This window comes from Ptychodera flava, chromosome 15, assembly GCF_041260155.1.
Source record: "Ptychodera flava strain L36383 chromosome 15, AS_Pfla_20210202, whole genome shotgun sequence".
NCBI lineage: Eukaryota > Metazoa > Hemichordata > Enteropneusta > Ptychoderidae > Ptychodera > Ptychodera flava.
This window is the reverse complement of record NC_091942.1, coordinates 6,579,544-6,598,779: the sequence shown is the minus strand read 5'-3', so window position 1 is coordinate 6,598,779 and position 19,236 is coordinate 6,579,544. Positions and strand designations below refer to the sequence as shown.

The following is a 19,236-nucleotide window of genomic DNA, read 5'->3' as shown; positions in this document are numbered from 1 at the left end:
TACAATCATTACCTTGTTCAGTGTCATCATCACTTTTTTCATCATCATTGTCTTTGCCGTCTAAGTTGAGATCATCCGGCAAGTCCAGATCTTCCGGTTCTTCTGTAGGTTCTCTGTTGGTGTTGTTTGGATCAATTTTGTCATCATCAAATTCGCTCTGAAGGAAGAAAGGAAAGGTTCATTTTAACAAAATTACAAGATTTATTAGATTGGTTGCTGTCTGCCAAACAGGCTAAATTTACATATTGACATATGAGGCAGACAATTCTTTACACTTGACAACTTACACGCTTATCAGTATACTGACAATTCATTTTTTCTGAAAAATTGAATTCACTGGAGATTTATCCTATGGCAAATTTTCTTTTTGCTCATGCACTAGTAGATTTTGCAATATACTGGAAGAAGTCACTGAAACAAAGCTTACTTCATCTTTTGGTTCAAGATTGTGAGGCTGTACATCTTTCTCCTTTGTTTCTTCCTCTTCATCCTTTCTCTTCTTATTCTCATCATCATCATCAACTGCACCTGATGTGAATACAAATGACAAGACAATGTAAATACACATGGGAGTATGAGTTTGTGAGGCCTAGTCTGATCTCATTCATCTGGCTTCAGTGATTGCACAAGTCCCATGGACAGGATATAAATTGCAAAATCCAGTTGTAGATTATTACAGAGTGTTTACGATTAAAGGAAACAAATTGAAATTAGAGTAAAAAGTCTGTGAATGAATCAAGATGACAGTTAAGGTGGTTGGAAAGGCTATTTTTGCACCAATTCTTTTCTCAGAGTTAATGTCAAGTTTCAAGTGTTAGAATCAAGATATTTAGTTCAAATTTCAGGAATATCTCCCTTAGTTAATATTTTCTCCAAAGAATATAAAAATTGTATATTTGCAGCCATGATTTTGAAATATGACACCAGTAAATATTAAAATTTAATTTTTCATATTTTTTTTACATATTTGAATTTAATAATAATTGGATAGTATTAATATTACCAAATTAGTTATAAATATGTTGACACTATTTATTGTAAGATTTGTACGGCAGGATTTGTAAATAAAATTTGTTTTTATGATTTTACATGGGTTATATATCAAAAAATTATAAAAATTCTTTCAAATTTCAAAATGTGATTTTTCAAAAAGTACTTCAAATACAGGAAAATTGTGCCGTACAAATCTTATCTGTAACCTTGTTAATAGGCTGTAAAAATTCCATGTTCATATCTCATTTCAAAGTTGGATTAAATCGGTATACAATTATGTAGGAAAACTGTTATTCTGTCAAAAATGTTGAAAACAAGCCATATTTGCACCCCTCTTTTGAAGTCATAGAGCAGTTTTTTTGGTTAATCTCACTTTGACACCTCTTTGACACTCAAAGAATCTAAAAATGCATTTACAATAGCAGTCACTCACTCTGAATGCCAGCACCGCCTTGTCAAACTTTCCTGAAAAACAGCAAATAATGACTTTCCCTTTTCAAACATTTTATTAAAAGCTAGGGGACCTCTACCATAGTTAATACACTAAGGACTCCCCAACTTCTTCTTATTTGGTCAGTTTTTCAGAAGTTTTAACAGGCTATAACTCTGCAATGCCTTTGTGCCCAAATGTCTAGTTTTTTTATTCCACAGAGAATGTTGACTACTTTTATATTTTAATAGTTTTGTTGAAATTTATAACTGACGCTCTAGCCTTTCCAACCACCTTAAGGTATATTAAAATGGTGAGTACTATTAAAAAGTCTTGAATGAATTAATAATCTATGATTTGTACAGCTCAAGAAAGCCGCGGTCTTCAATATGAGTTAATCTTTATAACATATCTATTTCCTGGACATTCCTGAATGTCTCACACAAATTCAAACTATAGGAAAAATTTTCATTGATTTAATGGTAATAGAATCAGTTATATCAAAGACAAGAATCAATCTCTCTAACAAAACGGAATTTGTGTGGATAATTTATTTCAACTTCAATGAGCATAAGCTAACAGCTTGATCACAGTCTCTCAATCCACAGTTTGATGCAGTATGTCTGAAAGGGTGAGAAGATGTACAACAAAACTAATTGTTTGAGTTTTATTTTCTATCTGTATCACATCATTGAGTTCTCTTACCCTGGTTATCATCCTTAGCAACAGTTTGGGTTTTCTCTTCATCCATACCGGGTCCATCTTCTTGTTTCTTATCTTCATCTTCGTCGCCATCTCCATCATCTTCATCATCACTGCCCCACATCCTCTCGTCCAATTTCTCATTTTCATCTCCAACATCACCCATCTGTTTGTCAAGTTCATTCTCATCATCTTCACTTTCACCTTCTGACCCTTCATCTCGTTCTTGACAAGAAATGACAAATCAAACATGCCACAATCTTAGCAATACTTAAGGATTTCAGTGAAGGTTACAGAGCCTATGCATGTGTCAATTTGTCTTGAGGATTAGACTACGTTTTTGCACTATCAATTTAAACATTCTAAATCCAACACATAAGAAAAAGTGCTGTGAAAATTACAGTTTACAAAAGTGAATGATTTCACAGTAGTCCTTACAGATAAAAACTGAATCATCATGTAATCTCTTCACGATTACAGTATTGCTGGATGTTTTAGCAATGAAAAGTAAACCTTGATTTGTACTGGGAAAAGGGTACCATATTTACAATACCTGTTTTTTCAACATCATGAAGTTTGCCTTCAAAGTCATCCGACATCTCAATACCCTCTTTTTCATCTTCAATGTCTGGTTGATCATCAAAGTTATCTTCCTTCTCTTCATCCCCTGGCTTTTTCACATCTTGAACCTGAAAATTCAATACTGTATATGTTTCTATTTTGGGTCCACCCCCTGAGAAATGAGTAAAGACGTTTAGGAAGCAGAGCATGTTTCCCTTAAGAAACAGCACATTTCCTAAGTATTGATACATTCAGTCGGTGGAGACATACTACACTTTCATTATCTTGATTCTTTGACCTTTTCAACTTCGTATATGAAATTTTGTAAGAATATATTTGTACAAATTTACAAACTTACAACAGTGCATGTATCTGATGATACAAATCTATGGTCCCACCAGTACGTTAATCTCTATTTATTGTAATGATTCATCTTACATACTGACATAGCTCTCCCGATAGACTGATGCATGGATATGTTTGGTTTAGTACAGAAATTATAGCAATTTACCGTTTTCATGGCTGGAATTTTTTGACTATTTGCTTAAAATTACTGAAAGTTTACTTGGAACTGTAACAATTAACATTCAAATAAGCGTTCAGTTGTTTGAGAACGGCAGCCATTGTAAGCAAAAAAACAAAACACTTTTAAAAAGTATGCCTTAGCCCTGACAAACAATCTACATCATATACATGCATCTGTTGCACATTCATACCAACAGATCATGTGAAAATCCAAATCAATGCATATTCTAAAAATATTGCAACACAAAAACCAGTATTGATACATGCTGAGGGATGTTTTCATAGTGGCATAGCTTGAAATCACTGACAATTACTGCAATTTCAGGCACATATTGAGCAATAACAAATGTATTCTTCAAGTCTCAGCAGCTGAAATGGCAAATTGTATCAATTTTTGTTGTACATAAGGCTGAGAGGGTCACAAATTTTGAACTGAATTTTATCACCCTAAATTCTGTGTTTTTTGTCTCACCTGGTCTTCATTTTCAATCTGATCACTGACGTCCTTGACACCTTCTCCATCACCAATACCACCAGCTGCAGTGTCCTCAAACTGAGTAGCGCCCTCGCCTCCTGCTTCATCACTCAACTCAGCAGGCATACAGAATCCCTAGATGAAAGTTAAAAATAGTGACAATGTCACTGGTCGCTCCCATATAGTTATCAAAACAAGCTAAAATCAAGCTAAAAGATTTTTTTATCACAAATAGAAACAATTCCCCCAATAAAATAAAATTATACAAATTTCACCAGAATTTGATCAAATCTTACTGACGTCACCCGTAAAAACCTCTACACTAAGTTTCAACTCAATCGGACGTGTTTTCAGAGTTAAAAATTTTTGATCAAAAATGAAAAAAATAGCCAAAAAATGCAAATATGCAAATTTCACCACAATTTGCCCAGATTTGAGAAAGGTCACTCCTATGCACTTCCATACCAAGTTTCAAATCAATCAGACTTGTGGTTTCAGAGAATAAGATTTTTGACCAAAAATGGGAGAAAATTACAAAAAAATTCATGAAAAATAGCAAGTCCAAGATACTGACCCAAGATGTGCACAATCATTTCAGGTCAGCCCAAAGTACTTACATGCTAATTTTTCATCTAATCTGCTCAGTGGCTATTGAGATTTTCAATAAAATGTAAACTTGTAAACATATATACATATGGCTATGGGAGCTAACAAACGACCCAATGGTCGACAGAGCTCTGCTGTGTTATGAAGAGAGCAACGTTTTGTGACATATGTATTGATGAAGAAGGTTGAGATCTTTGATAGCTCATTTCAGGATGGCCTGACCTAAATGGCAAAATTAGCTGCAAAAATACAAAATTGATGATTTCATCATACTTATGTATAAAAATGTATACCAAATATCAAAGCTATCACATGAGTAACTTTTGAGAAACAAATATTTTGACCAAAAACGGCAAAAACTGACCCAAAAATACAAAAATTGAAGATTTCATCAAATTTCACTATATCACACTAAGAGAACCCCCAGGAACCTGTATACCAAATATCAAAGGCATCAGACAAGTAGTTTTTGAGAAACACATTTTTTGACCAAAAATGGCAAAAATTGCACCAAAAATACAAAATTGCAGATTTCATCATATATTCTGTATATATTATATTTATTATATTTAGTTTATCTGTAGGAACCTGTATACCAAATATCAAAGCTGTCAGACGAGCGGTTTTGATGAAATAAATTTTTGAACAAAAATGACAAAAAAATTCCTTAAAAATACAGATTTGCTTATTTCATCACAATTTGAACAAATCCAAGTTGGGCTATCCCTAGGGACCTGTATACCAAATATCAAAGCTGTCAGACGAGCGGTTTTGATGAAATAAATTTTTGACCAAAAATGACAAAAAAATTCCTTAAAAATACAGATTGGCTTATTTCATTACAATTTGAACAAATCCAAGTTGGGCTATCCCTAGGGACCTGTATACCAAATATCAAAGCTGTCAGACGAGCGTTTTGATCAAATAAATTTTGACCAAAAATGACAAAAAAATTCCTTAAAAATACAGATTGGCTTATTTCATTACAATTTGAACAAATCCAAGTTGGGCTATCCCTAGGGACCTGTATACCAAATATCAAAGCTGTCAGACAAGCGGTTTTGATGAAATAAATTTTTGACCAAAAATGACAAAAAATTCCTTAAAAATACAGATTTGCATATTTCATCACAATTTGAACAAATCCAAGTTGGGTTATCCCTAGGGACCTGTATACCAAATATCAAAGCTGTCTGACCAGCGGTTATGAAGAAGGAGATTTTTTACCAAAAACGCCTTTTTTGGCACTAATTTGCATATTTTTGGCAATGACAACTTCATTTGAAAAAATCTCATCTACAGCCCATCATCCATGTACACACCAAATATCAAGATGAAATGTGTAGCGGTTTTGGAGTTTGATGTTGACGGACAGACATACAGACATACAGACATACAGACATACAGACATTTTCCTAGCCTATAAGAATAGCTTCCATTACCATATATACATATGGCTATGGGAGCTAAAAATGGTTTCATATCATGGGATCATTTCAAGATTGACAGAGAAAGGCTGAATGCCCTTTCAAGGTGATCAGAATAAATGAACAAATTTGATAGATATGTTGTTTTCTTTTTTAAAGGGCCAGGAGCTTTAACTTTTGATGATTTTTTCACTATTTTATCTTTAATGTCAACTATGGTTTCTTGTTCTACTACCTAAAACATGTTGAAATACACATTATCATATACCCATGCCCATATTGCTACATCCTAGTGACGTATAACATAATATATCAGCCGTGATATTTCACGGTAAACGTCGAGATATGCACGATGAACGTCATCAGTTTTAGAGTTTTCCCGAACTACATTAGCTGTTTGTTGGTAAACAACGTAAACAACAAAATGGCTGCCGCTCCCCGCCTGCGAAGCGATGTCGCCGACGTAAAAACTTGAAGGGCTTCGAGGAACACGGGTATTTCTGGTTGCAAAATACGGAAATATCACGTTGAGTCTTGAAATGTTTTCCCATGGTATTTTTTTGGTGAAGTTCTAGCAAACATTCTGCCGTTCGCACGGCGCCGGCACTGTGCACGGTCTCCACCGAACAGGTAGTGAGCGCGTGGCGTGACAGCGATGTCGCGCGCGCGACGACTGTTGACATGGCAACTCTAAAGGTAAACTAACAAAATGGCGTCCCCTCTCCGCGCGAGCTCCGTGCCGCACGACGATCGAAATCAGGATAGATTTAAAGCTGAGCAGTTTTTGATCGGTTACAGTTGTAATAGCATATTGCACCTTAAAATGTTCCTTCTGTATGACGATTTTTGTATCCCGGTGTCTTTCTTCATGGGTTTCATTGAGATATGGACGACTTGCAGCGATGTCGCGCGTGATGTTGACATCTTCGTCGTATACTTTATGAATGAAGCCTGTTCACATAAACATTCTGATATTTATGCGCAAGGCGTAATAAAGTAAAGCCTCAAAATTAAAGGTTTTTTGTTCTATTAGTAAAAATTCCCTAAAATTATGGGCATGGGTATATGATAAATCGGTTATTACCCAATATCGCCTGTTCCTTGTGTCGTATCAGCATTCGTGTCATTTGTGCTGCGTCAGACACTCGACTTCGTCTCGTGTCTGACGCAGCACAAATGACACTCATGCTGATACGACACAGGAACAGGCGATATTGGGTAATAACCTCTAAGTATTCAACTGTCAACTCAGCCTGTACATGTGTAGATTGCAATGTTATTGTTGATGTGTGAATTCTGGTCCATATTGGAATTCAATGTAAACAATAATAGAGCATTTACATGTTAAACACTGTGTTGACATGTTAAATATTTGGCGCTTCAACATACATTTGGGGAGTAGAACAAGAACTTGCCACTGACATACCGAAAAAAATTGTGAAAAAAATCATAAAAGTTGTAGCTACTGGGCCTTTAATTATAAAATAACACACTAATCTCTTATCATTCAAAAACCAATGAAACAAAATAAAATGTTAGTAGTGTGATCTGATGTAGAATATCATCATCCTTCAATTGCTGTCCTTGCTCAACAAATGACTTCAAATTTTCAGTTCCAATGAAATATGAAAATTGGCAACAACAAAAAATGAAATTTAGCAAACATGGATACAGTAATAAGAGTGGTCTGACATTAAATATTATCCCAGTACTTCAACTGCCATTCTTGTTTGACGTATAACTTGCAGATTTTCATTTCAATGAAATTATTAGTATACAATAATGGGTTTGCTTGGATCAACCATATACGTTCAATACCTTTGTTGCAAGTTCTGAGAATATTCCCAGCAACACTGACAGGAGTTTACAGGTAGTACGATGACTGGCCAGTATCATTGTCAGATGATGATGCACAACTCCACTATACTGATGTAGAAGTGGCATTATGCGTATCAATGATGAGGCATAGCGATTGCATTCCTGGAAATAATTCAACACACAGTGAGAAAATCAGTAATCATCCTTATGTTCACGATGTTTTCATTTGCGGTTGTATTTTGACAAAGTCAAGTTGTAAATGAACATGGGAGTAATATTTCTTTTTTCCAAGAGAGGATGGAGCTAGATTAGTTCACAAAGTTCTTTACCATAAAGGAAAACACGTTGAATGATGAAAACGCAAAATTTTGTTTAGAGGAGTGTCAAAGCTAGAAAGGTCTACTCTTTTCACTTTAAGTTCTCTTAAGAAAAGTCAAAGCCATCCATGGAAGGTTACTTGGTTACACAAAAAGACTCTTGTTTCTATGGCAACCACTCCAACCATCCTGTACCAGTTAATGATTCTGAGCAGTCAAATACATGTCAAATACTGCATACACTTTGGTTTTCTAGTACTTTGCATTTCAGAAAAATATTGTTAATAGGCCACAGAATGTAATAGACTGTTGGATGTTCACAAAGCAATGGATTTTTAGTGATCTCAAAATCGGTAATCATTAACACCTCAGATAATTACAATCTCTTGGTAGTATCGTTGACCAGAGTACCCGATACTTCTTAATTCCTCATCAAAAAATATCAACCATAGTAAATGATATGCTTGCATCGAATCACAGAACAAAATTTTGTGAGGTCGGGATTTACCTGAATTTCTGCCGGTGATTGACAACTGTCTCTTAAACTTTTGAGGTTAGAGATTAACTTGAATACACTCCTGTTTGTCTTCTCGATGTCTAAGTTGTTGTGATCAATCTCCAGACCAGCATCTACCAACTTGTTGAGGTGGCTCTCTTGTAAGTCACCAGCAATGCCTTCTGTCACAATAAATCAGAGTACGGACATATTGTTAACAAACAAACCATCTACTAATTGATAAAGCAGATTCAAAGGCCAGTAGCTGTAACTTTTGACAATTTTTCCACTAATTTTGTTGTAAATACCAACTACAGTTTCTTGTTCTACTCCAAAGTTTCCAGCTTGTTAACTCTGCCTGTACATGTGTAGACTTCATTGTTACTGTTGATAAGTGAATTCTGGTCCGCACCAGAATGCAAACGTAAACAGCAACAGGGCACTTCACACATGCAGATGCTGTGTTGACAAGCTAAATAGTGGGTATTTCAACATACTTTGGGAGAGTAGAAGAATTTGCAATTGACATTCATGACAAACATAGTAAACATAGGGCCAAAGTCCCTGAAGCTACTATAGACATGGATACAAAATTAAGTATTTCCTTACTTTATGAAATTATCTCACTAAGGTCATCCTACGGACAAGTAAACTAAATATTAAAGCTGTCTGACCAGCGGTTTTGAAAGAACAAGCAACTCAACAGTTGACAGAGCTCTGTTGAGTTATGTAGAGAATAACCTTTTGTGACACATGTATTGATGAAGAAGGTGGATATCTTTGATTAACATTGTGAGTTCTGTTTAATAAGTTGAGACTGTACATACTCAGAGAAAGCACACTGAAGAGACAAAGGTTTGAAACTTAAGAAGTTCAAGGTCATCAAAAGCATTATAAGGAATCATGTTACACTTTCATGCACTGTTTACACAGATTGCATAATTGCTATAAATAGCACATGAGGAATCTTTTACAGCCCAGCTTTACCATAAAAACCCTATCACTTTGACCACTCTTTTAATTGACCCCTCTATTTTTTTCCTCAAAAAGTAATTTTATTTTATCCTTACCAAGTCAACCATAAATGGAAATTAGAACTTTCTCTATCTCTATCTCTATCTCTATTGACTATTTTGAGCAATTTCTTTTAGATAACATACAGGGCACAATAAATGACGGTTCAGAATATGTCAAAGTTGGGATTCAGGAAAGTTGCCTTTACATGTTTTAATCCTCCAAGATGGTAAGCATTTCACTATGAACTGTCAAAAAAAGTTGAACTTTCTGATAATTCTACACTAAAATTATTTTGGCTTTGATGATTTCCTAATTAATTCAATTATTTAAAATCATATTAATTATTTTTTTCTGGGTGAATTGATAGGGTTTATACAGTACAAGAATTACATACAATGTAAGTCAAATTTTGACCAAAAATGACAAAAAATTCCTTAAAAATACAGATTTGCATATTTCATCACAATTTGAACAAGTCTAAGTTGGGTTACCCCTAGGGACTGTATACCAAATAACAAAGCTGTCTGACCAGCGGTTATGAAGAAGAAGATTTTTTACCAAAAACACCTTTTTTGGCATTAATTTGCCTATTTTCAACAATATCAAAAAATTAAAAAAAATAGTTTCTCAAAATCGTATTTTTCATCTACACAACAAATATCAAATCAGTAAGTATGCGGTTCTCAAGATATTGAGTGGACGGACGCCTCACAAACGGACATACATACATACATACATACATACATACATACATACATACATACATACAGACTGACGACGGACGCCGGACGGATACCCATCCCAATAGCTTCTATAGACTATAGTCTATAGTAGCTAAAAAATCATCAAAAAGTTACAGTTGCTGGCCTTTTGATATTCCATATATTATCACAACATTGCCAACATTGGATTTCAGTGTAAATAAGAAGCATAGTCACATAAGATACATAACAATATTGAAAACTAATATTTTCAAAACTTGCCTTCATTATCAGCATTGTCATCATGCTCATTTCTGTCATCTGCACCATCATCTTTTTCTTTTGGATTCCTTGATTTGACCATCTTCTGGATGGTGACCAATATCCTGGTAACAACGGCTTCTACCTCATCTTGATATCTGTGTCCAAACTCCTCCGCTTTACTCTTCCTGTCTGTATTATCACCCTTTGACAACGTCCTGGTACTATCTAACCATTCACTGAACTTGCTCATTTTGTCTCTGATGTCATCAATGGTTAGTACTAATGATGAGATCAATGGTGAGTGTTTCTTGCCATCTGATACAGAGAAGAAGCTCACAATCTTTTCCATTGATACGTGTATATTCTGGAAATCTTGGAAGACATCAGACAAAAGCTTGACCTCTGACCTACAGTAGATAAGTGTATACAGTTGATAAACTGAAGTGCATTGAAGGAGAATGGCAAATTGCGGAGGGATCAAATACATTGTATTATATCTGTCTGGGGTAAAATGCAATTGCTGGGTTAAACAGTGCTTCACTATTGCGTAAAGACTTCGTTTGATTAAGGCGTATATGCACCTCAAAATTCAAAGACATAACTTTTGTACAAAATTTCTGTAAAACTTTTCCCTTTCTAAAAGGGGACAACTAAAAATCAGGAGTCAAGACACTAATGTTGTACTAGAGAAAGAAATGATCAAATATTTCACAGCACTTGAAATTCTAAATGGATGCCATCTCTGTGTTAAGTCTATGGGGAAAAATTACACTTTCAGTTTTTGTTTCAAAAACATTAAGCAGTGAAAACGACAGGACCTCTAGCCGAAAATTATTTCTACTGCAAATTTGCCGTAAGTTTGCTGCAAATATGCAGCAAGCATATAGCTTGCAGGAAGGAGTTGCAGAAGTTTGCAGGTAGATGTAACCCTCCGCAAACCCGTAAGTCAGTTTGCAGCAAATTTGCGGTAAACGACCAAGTTGCTGCAAATTTGCGGCAAACCAGATTATTGCTGCAAATATGCAGCAACACATGATTGACATATTTCCCACTATTTCATTACCAGGGAGTACACACTACACACTGTGTACCATTGCACTTCATGACCAGTCATGTGTAAGCAACATAAAATTGATCTTTCATTTATATTTTATGTTCATTTATTTCATAACAGACAATCCACTTTTTAAATTATAATAACTGGTAATGCTAGATAATGAACAGCTTCAGTTATGCTGGTGAAAGCATTGCATGGATATAGAGTGCATCTATAGTATATACTGTAGTGACATGATGTAATTTTAAAGTGCCCTTTGACAATTTGGTTGGGTAAATTATGGTTGGATCGAAAACTGAATTTTTAGGGAAACAAATTTTTAAAACAGGGACTTGTCTGTCTTGCAAGTTACACCCTGTATTTTCTGCGAATGATACCAAAATGCAAACAGTTTCGAACGAAATGTGCGTTTGATGATGGTCTGTAAGGACACGTCGTAGACTTTTGTTACTGCAAATCTGTACAGTAATGTTTCGCTACTACCTCCCAGCAGAGTAGTGGCTGTGCTCCAAGCTATTCATCCCATCAATATAGTCACGGTCCCATAGTACATGAATATACGGTACGTACAATGCACGCTCAGTCTGTCCCATCGATGCCGCTGACAAAATCTCGCCTTCTGATAACATGGGTCGAGGTAAAAGGCTTTTGTCCATGTTTTCAGCGTTAGAGTTATATTGCCGAGCACAAATTTGAGGTTTAGGATTACACTCCATCCCGAGTCGCTGTACGAAAATTCAAAGCGCCGCTTCACCAACGTCCAACACGTCCTGTGTATCAGCTGCGAGCAGCCGACATGTTTACACTCTCCGGTCACGGTTCATCAAGGTCAGTTCGCGCATTGATATTGATTCTTCGTGCTGAAAGAATTTTTACTCTCTTTTTAGTCTTTCTATGATAAAAATAACCATTTTCATTAAACTAATAAATTAAATGCTATATTAAGTATAAAATATAACGGATTGTGCAGATGTAGAGTCAATTCCAGCATTTAAAAACAGGACTATATTATCAATCGCGTAATGATTTATAGATCGCACTTCCGTTATCGTCATGAGGCTTGATCGGCGCGAAGTTAGATTTTAGTACCAGCGGCCAGTGAGCAGGGAGTTTTCTAGTGGACAATTTCGTGATCTTTCTATGGAATCGCCAGCCAAATGATATCACATAGTTGTAAAAACGTGTATACAGTACCAGGGACAGGCGGAGTTCTAAATTTGTGAACGCGAGCGGCAGTAAAGATGCCGACTATATTTTCTGAGTATGGTATTTACACACAGCACGGTGAGACCTGCAACCGGACCGGGAATCGTCCAGCGTCTGCGAGCCGTTCAGAAATGTAAGTCAATGTACCGTTCGTCTGTACATCGATCGCTATAATTATGTTCTGTAATCGTTGTATTGCAATCTTTACCTAAAGATAAATTTTCGTTGAGTACTGATTCATACTGAATTCACTTTCGTTTCACAACAGTTACTTACAGTAAGTGCTGAGATTTTTGCAGATTGTCGCCGTCGTGTATGTAAACAACATACGGCGAGTTGTCCGCTGTCGGACATTTTAATCATTATTAATTTAATTTCGATCATGAATATTTATGCATTTTCTGCTTCAATTTTTGAACTTGATTTTATCTCATTTTCAAATAATTATCGACTTCTTTCATGAAATTTACAATGTTTGGTCAAACGGTAAAGACTTCCCTTACCGAAAATTATTTCTACTGCAAATTTGCCGTAAGTTTGCTGCAAATATGCAGCAAGCATATAGCTTGCAGGAAGGAGTTGCAGAAGTTTGCAGATAGATGTGACCCTCCTGCAAACCCTTAAGTCAGTTTGCAGCAAATTTGCGTAAACGACTAAGTTGCTGCAAATTTGCGGCAAACCAGATTATTGCTGCAAATATGCAGCAACACATGATTGACATATTTCCCACTATTTCATTACCAGGGAGTACACACTACACACTGAGTACTGTTGCACTTCGTGACCAGTCATGTGTAAGCAACATAAATTGATCTTTCATTTATATTTATGTTCCTTTATTTCATAACAGACAATCCACTTTTTAAATTATAATAACTGGTAATGCTAGATAATGAACAGCTTCAGTTATGCTGGTGAAAGCATTGCATGGATATAGAGTGCATCTATAGTATATACTGTAGTTACTCCTATATAGTAAAATCTTTTGCCGGTGCACGATTGTAATCTCGTTTCTTATTTTGCCCCGTTCTCGGGCTATAGGTCGAAGAACGGCGTGATTCTGGGGCTCCAGGTTCTCTACGATTTCAGGAATATGGTGGTATACAAATTGTGTGATAAAAATCCCGAAATTTGACTAAAAATGCGATTCTTTAAACTCCCGTTTCAGTCTCGCGAGAGAGATGAAATTCTATTTATTCCGTCAGTCGTCGGCACCCCCGTTGGAGGTTTCGGTGGTAAATGGTTAATTAACGCGATTTTTGCAAAAGAAAATTGGAGTCGGTAACCCTTAATTTGTATGTCATTAAATTTAGAATATTTTCATGCGCTAATTTCTTCGATTTTCGGCAGAAATTGCACTTTTCTGTTTTTTACTCGGTCGGTCGAGAGCGTGAGTGACGCTCTTCCATTTACTGCCTGACACCATTTTCGAACGCCATTGATACGTGACCCCCTTCGCTTACCCTATGCAGTTCTGTGCTTTTTTGATGCCGAAGGAAAACAGATAAATGGCTTAGAATTGGCACATCTTGATTGATTTAACCTCAAAGGTATCTTGCAGATTTGTATGTTTATCAATATTTCGCAGTTTCAATGAAGAATTACCTGCGCCTAATGACGAAAAGTATAAAACTCGACATGTTACGAGTGTATCGCTGTGCGCCCCCCTGGCGTGGTATAACCATATAGAGTCATCGAACTCTCAAGTAGAGTTTACGCGCGGAAATGTAGCAAGCGGGAAGTTTTCTTATTCTGCGCGCCAAATATCACAAGTTTACTGACCCGGTGACTGCTGGGGTTAGGTGTCAGGGTTAGGCCAGCGGAGCTAGGGCCGCGGTTGGGCGGGGATACATACGCAGTTCTGTCGTAGCGTGTCGGCTTTCATACGACTACTGAAGTTTTAAAATTCTGACACAAAATGTATTATTATCTAATGACGATATATCTTTGCATTTTTCACAAAGACATTTTCTAACTTGCTGACTGGTCATGTACAGTACGCGTGCAATTACCGTGTACCGTAGGATGTACGCGTTAGTAGTAGTGAAGTGAACTGATATCGATCACAGGTGCAGGTGGTACATGGTGCGTACAGCGTCACGGTTGCTTGGTAGTCGATCGAAAGTGTGAGGCCGAAGGCCGAACCTCGGTACCGCTTTACACCAGTCAGTCCCTTAGTTTCAGCCTTCGGTGCGGCATACTTCGATCCAGGGCCGAATTCGATCGACTATGATAAGTATCCAAGTTGAAGCAACACTGCACCCATGCGTACCTAGTACCTGTGGTCCCGATAACACTTGATGGACAACTTTCGTTTTCAATGAAATGAGCCCTGAGAATGGTGATATGAGAATGGTCAGCCGATATCGTTTTTAAAGCTTTGATATACGATCCATCAAACTTGCTTCCTGATTTAGTTCACACCCCGGGTTCACACTCTGTGCTTATCGTAAAGCATTGCATTGTACCATGGCCATGTTTGTCCCCACTGGAGGTGAAGGAAGTCAGCATAGACCACCCGGCCGCCCATCGTCGTCAGAGGTGCTCGCAGCACCGTGTTGCCTGGCTAAAAAAGTCGATCGAAGGCTGAGAGTGTGAGGCCCTGTCCGATAATTTGCATCCATATCTGCCAAACCGCTTTCGAACGATGACGTGGATGGTGGTAATTGCATGTTTCTATTCAAAAATGTTCCAAAATAGTTGAGATTCAACACCATACTGACACCTTGATCTCAATAGTAGAATCATGCGTCTATTTTTATAAAAACAGGATGCTTATGAGTGGTAGGCTATCAAGTTCGATAAAATCCATCCATCGGTTTATTGCCTCTATTTTCAGCTGACCTTATGTATATCAGGATATCTCAGAAAACTAAAATATACAGTGTCACTTTTTAATGCATAAATCTTACAAACGGTAAGTTTTATGTAGGCTAGATCGAATTAAAACCTGTAAAACGAGTGAAGTTTCAGGATATAGGAGTTTGGAAAATGAGTTGGTCGGATCACCCACTGAGTACGAGTATGTAGATTTTGTTACTATCAGTTTTTATGACAGGACACTTCGACAAATATATATTACAGAAAGTCATTAGGTTTTAATGAATTGATCCTTTTTCATCTGATTAAATGTATAAATTAGGCCCTACAACTCACAAAAACAACATGATGATGAAGCAAAGATTGAATGGGGGAAAGTTCTGCACATATCCGAGAAATCAAGGATAGACCTTTGTACAAATACATTGTAAGTTTTATGTAGCATTTCAAGAAAAACTTATAAAATGAATGAAAGTTTCAGGATGGGTTTGGAAAATTGGTAGGTTTGATTACCTACTGAGCAAGCTTTGTTACCATCAGTTTTTATAACAGGACATGACAACAAAAATATATGACAGAAAGTCATTGTCATAAAATTAGGTTTTAATGAATTGATCAGTTTTCAACTGATCACGTATTAGGCCTATAACTCACAAAATGAAAAAATAATGATCATGAAGCAAATAAGCTTATTGAATGGGGGAAAGTTCTGACACATTTCCACGAAGCTATCCAGGATAGACCTTTGACCTGTCGTTTGCCCAGTTATAATTTTCAACACTTCTATACAGTTATAATTTTTAACACTTCTGTATCATTTCAGGTCATAAATTCAACACTTGACTCGTTCTTTTATCGATGACTCTCATCATCCTCTGCGTAATTCATTCTTCAACACAATTTAGCTGTGGCACCTCCACTCTCTCAAAACAATTTATGGCACCTTCAAGAACCAGAAAACGGTGTAGCAAAGAGTTGTTTATTATGATGAAATTTCAAATACTACATTCGTGAATGAATACACTAATACTAATACTTTATTGCTCAATAACACACTCAAGGAGTGTGGTAAGGCAAAAATTACAAAACTCAGCAAACACTGGATAAAGCTGCTGCTGGGGAAGGAACTGAAGTACAAGAAATAATTTGGCAAGAGGTAGTTTATCTTTGTGAGTAATTTGGCAAGAGGTAGTTTATCTTTGTGAGTACAACTGAATGCAGGCAAAAATAAGTAGATATCAATAATCATATTTGATACCAGAAATAAACCAGTGTATCCAGAAATACCGAGTGTACAAATATAGTGTGAAATTAGTTTGGCATCTACTTGGATTTTTAGGGGTGTCTAGAAATGAATATTGAATAAACATCAATCATTTATTGCTCGATATGCTTTACACAATACAGAATGAATGAATGGAAATAAGGTAACATTTAGTATGGTTTAGTGTAGCTGTAAATATCATGTTGCTGTTTCGGGCCAGAGTTTGATATTGATAACCCTGGTAAAAATCAGCAATCAGCAAATCATATCTATAAATGACCTGATTTCAAACGTTGTCCCTCAGCTACAACATCATGTATTTACCTTGAGATTCATGATTCTCGCCTATCTAAATCTAAACCTGATCACGAGTTATCCAAGCCCCTCCAATGGCAGAGACACATTAGATATAGACACAAGATGCCGGGAACAAGAATTTGATTTATTTGATCATTTTTTCCTACCTTCCCTGTTTTATATTTTCGGACAATTAAATAATTAAAGAATACCGTAGAAGGGATTGAGATATCATTTTGAAATCCCCAACTCTTGCTGTATATCAAAAACAAAATAACTGTAAAAAAGAGCTTATCATTGTCTCTAACATATCCACTTCTCAATCAATTTGGTAGCGCATAAAGCTCATAAGCTTACACAACATAATCGGGAACTATTTCATTCAGCAGGGTTCAGCGAAGCATCTTGTGACATGATATAATAAAAGTGCCCTTTGACAATCTGGTTGGGTAAATTATGGTTGGATCGAAAACTGAATTTTTAGGGAAACAAATTTTTGAAACAGGGACTTGTCTGTCTTGCAAGTTACACCCTGTATTTTCTGCGAATGATACCAAAATGCAAACAGTTTCGAACGAAATGTGCGTTTGATGATGGTCTGTAAGGACACGTCGTAGACTTTTGTTACTGCAAATCTGTACAGTAATGTTTCCGCTACTACCTCCGAGCAGAGTAGTGGCTGTGCTCCAAGCTATTCATCCCATCAATATAGTACATGTACAGTATACGGTACGTACAATGCACTGCAGCTTACAGTCTGTCCCATCGATGCCGCTGACAAAGTCTCGCCTTCTGATAACATGGGTCGAGGTAAAAGGCTTTTGTCCATGTTTTCAGCGTTAGAGTTGTATTGCCGAGCACAAATTTGAGATTTAGGATTACACTCCATCCCGAGTCGCTGTACGAAAATTCAAAGCGCCGCTTCACCAACGTCCAACACGTCCTGTGTATCAGCTGCGAGCAGCCGACATGTTTACACTCTCCGGTCACGGTTCATCAAGGTCAGTTCGCGCATTGATATTGATTCTTCGTGCTGAAAGAATTTTTACTCTCTTTTTAGTCTTTCTATGATAAAAATAACCATTTTCATTAAACTGATAAATTAAATGCTATATTAAGTATGAAATATAACGGATTGGTGCAGATGTAGAGTCAATTCCAGCATTTAAAAACGGGACTACATTATCAATCGCGTAATGATTTATAGATCGCACTTCCGTTATCGTCATGAGGCTTGATCGGCGCGAAGTTAGATTTTAGTACCATCGGCCAGTGTCGGCTGCGTACTTGTGAGCAGGGAGTTTTCTAGTGGACAGTTTCGTGATCTTTCTATGGAATCTCGCCAGTCAAATTATATCACATAGTTGCAGAAACGTGTATACATTACCAGGGACAGGCGGAGTTCTAAATTTGTGAACGTGAGCGGCAGTAAAGATGCCGACTATATTTTCTGAGTACGGTATTTACAGACAGCACAGTGAGACCTGCAACCGGACCGGCAATCATCCAGCGTCTGCGAGCCGTTCAGAAATGTAAGTCAATGTACCGTTCGTCTGTACATCGATCGCTATAATTATGTTCTGTAATCGTTGTATTGCAATCTTTACCTAAAGATAAATTTTCGTTGAGTACTGATTCATACTGAATTCACTTTCGTTTCACAACAGTTACTTACAGTAAGTGCTGAGATTTTTGCAGATTGTCGCCGTCGTGTATGTAAACAACATACGGCGAGTTGTCCGCTGTCGGACATTTTAATCATTATTAATTTAATTTCGATCATGAATATTTATGCATTTTCTGCTTCAATTTTTCAACTTGATTTTGTCTCATTTTCAAATAATTATCGATTTCTTTCATGAAATTTACAATGTTTGGTCAAACGGTAAAGCCTTACACTTCCCTAAACGATTTATATTTTTCAGAATCCATTGCTGGTACACTAAAGGGACAAGAAATTCAGAGAACAGAAAGCCAAATCGCAGCCTTTGACAGTAATGTAAATGTTACATGAAACTTCTCAAGTCAAAAGAAAATCTTGACATGATCATGACACTTATGTGGCATGAAATGAACATGGCATATAAAATAAATTGTACCACAATTGAATTTAACCTTTTTTCCTCTGTCATCTTTTTGTTTATAATAACTTTATTTGCGCTGACCATTGTTTCTCGTGAAACTGGTATTTCAGAGTTAAGTTGGATAAATAATATTTATATATTGGCCGACTGTGGACAGCACAAGATGTGTTTTATCC

The 19,236-nt window shown here is 36.5% G+C and overlaps 1 protein-coding gene and 1 long non-coding RNA gene across 2 annotated transcripts in view; one reads left to right on the top strand and one right to left on the bottom strand.

The window, feature by feature from the left end:
• Positions 1–19,236, bottom strand: part of LOC139151028 (midasin-like) — a 138,658-nt gene that overhangs the window by 20,181 nt on the left and 99,241 nt on the right. Inside the window, 8 exon segments of the mRNA XM_070723548.1 lie at positions 13–157; positions 428–528; positions 2,129–2,350; positions 2,679–2,814; positions 3,684–3,821; positions 7,538–7,699; positions 8,363–8,532; positions 10,351–10,739. Coding sequence (XP_070579649.1) covers positions 13–157; positions 428–528; positions 2,129–2,350; positions 2,679–2,814; positions 3,684–3,821; positions 7,538–7,699; positions 8,363–8,532; positions 10,351–10,739 — 1,463 coding nt within the window.
• LOC139151029 (uncharacterized) lies at positions 18,372–19,090 on the top strand. Its single transcript, XR_011556327.1, has 2 exons — positions 18,372–18,508; positions 18,902–19,090. It is a non-coding gene; the product is annotated as an uncharacterized lncRNA (long non-coding RNA).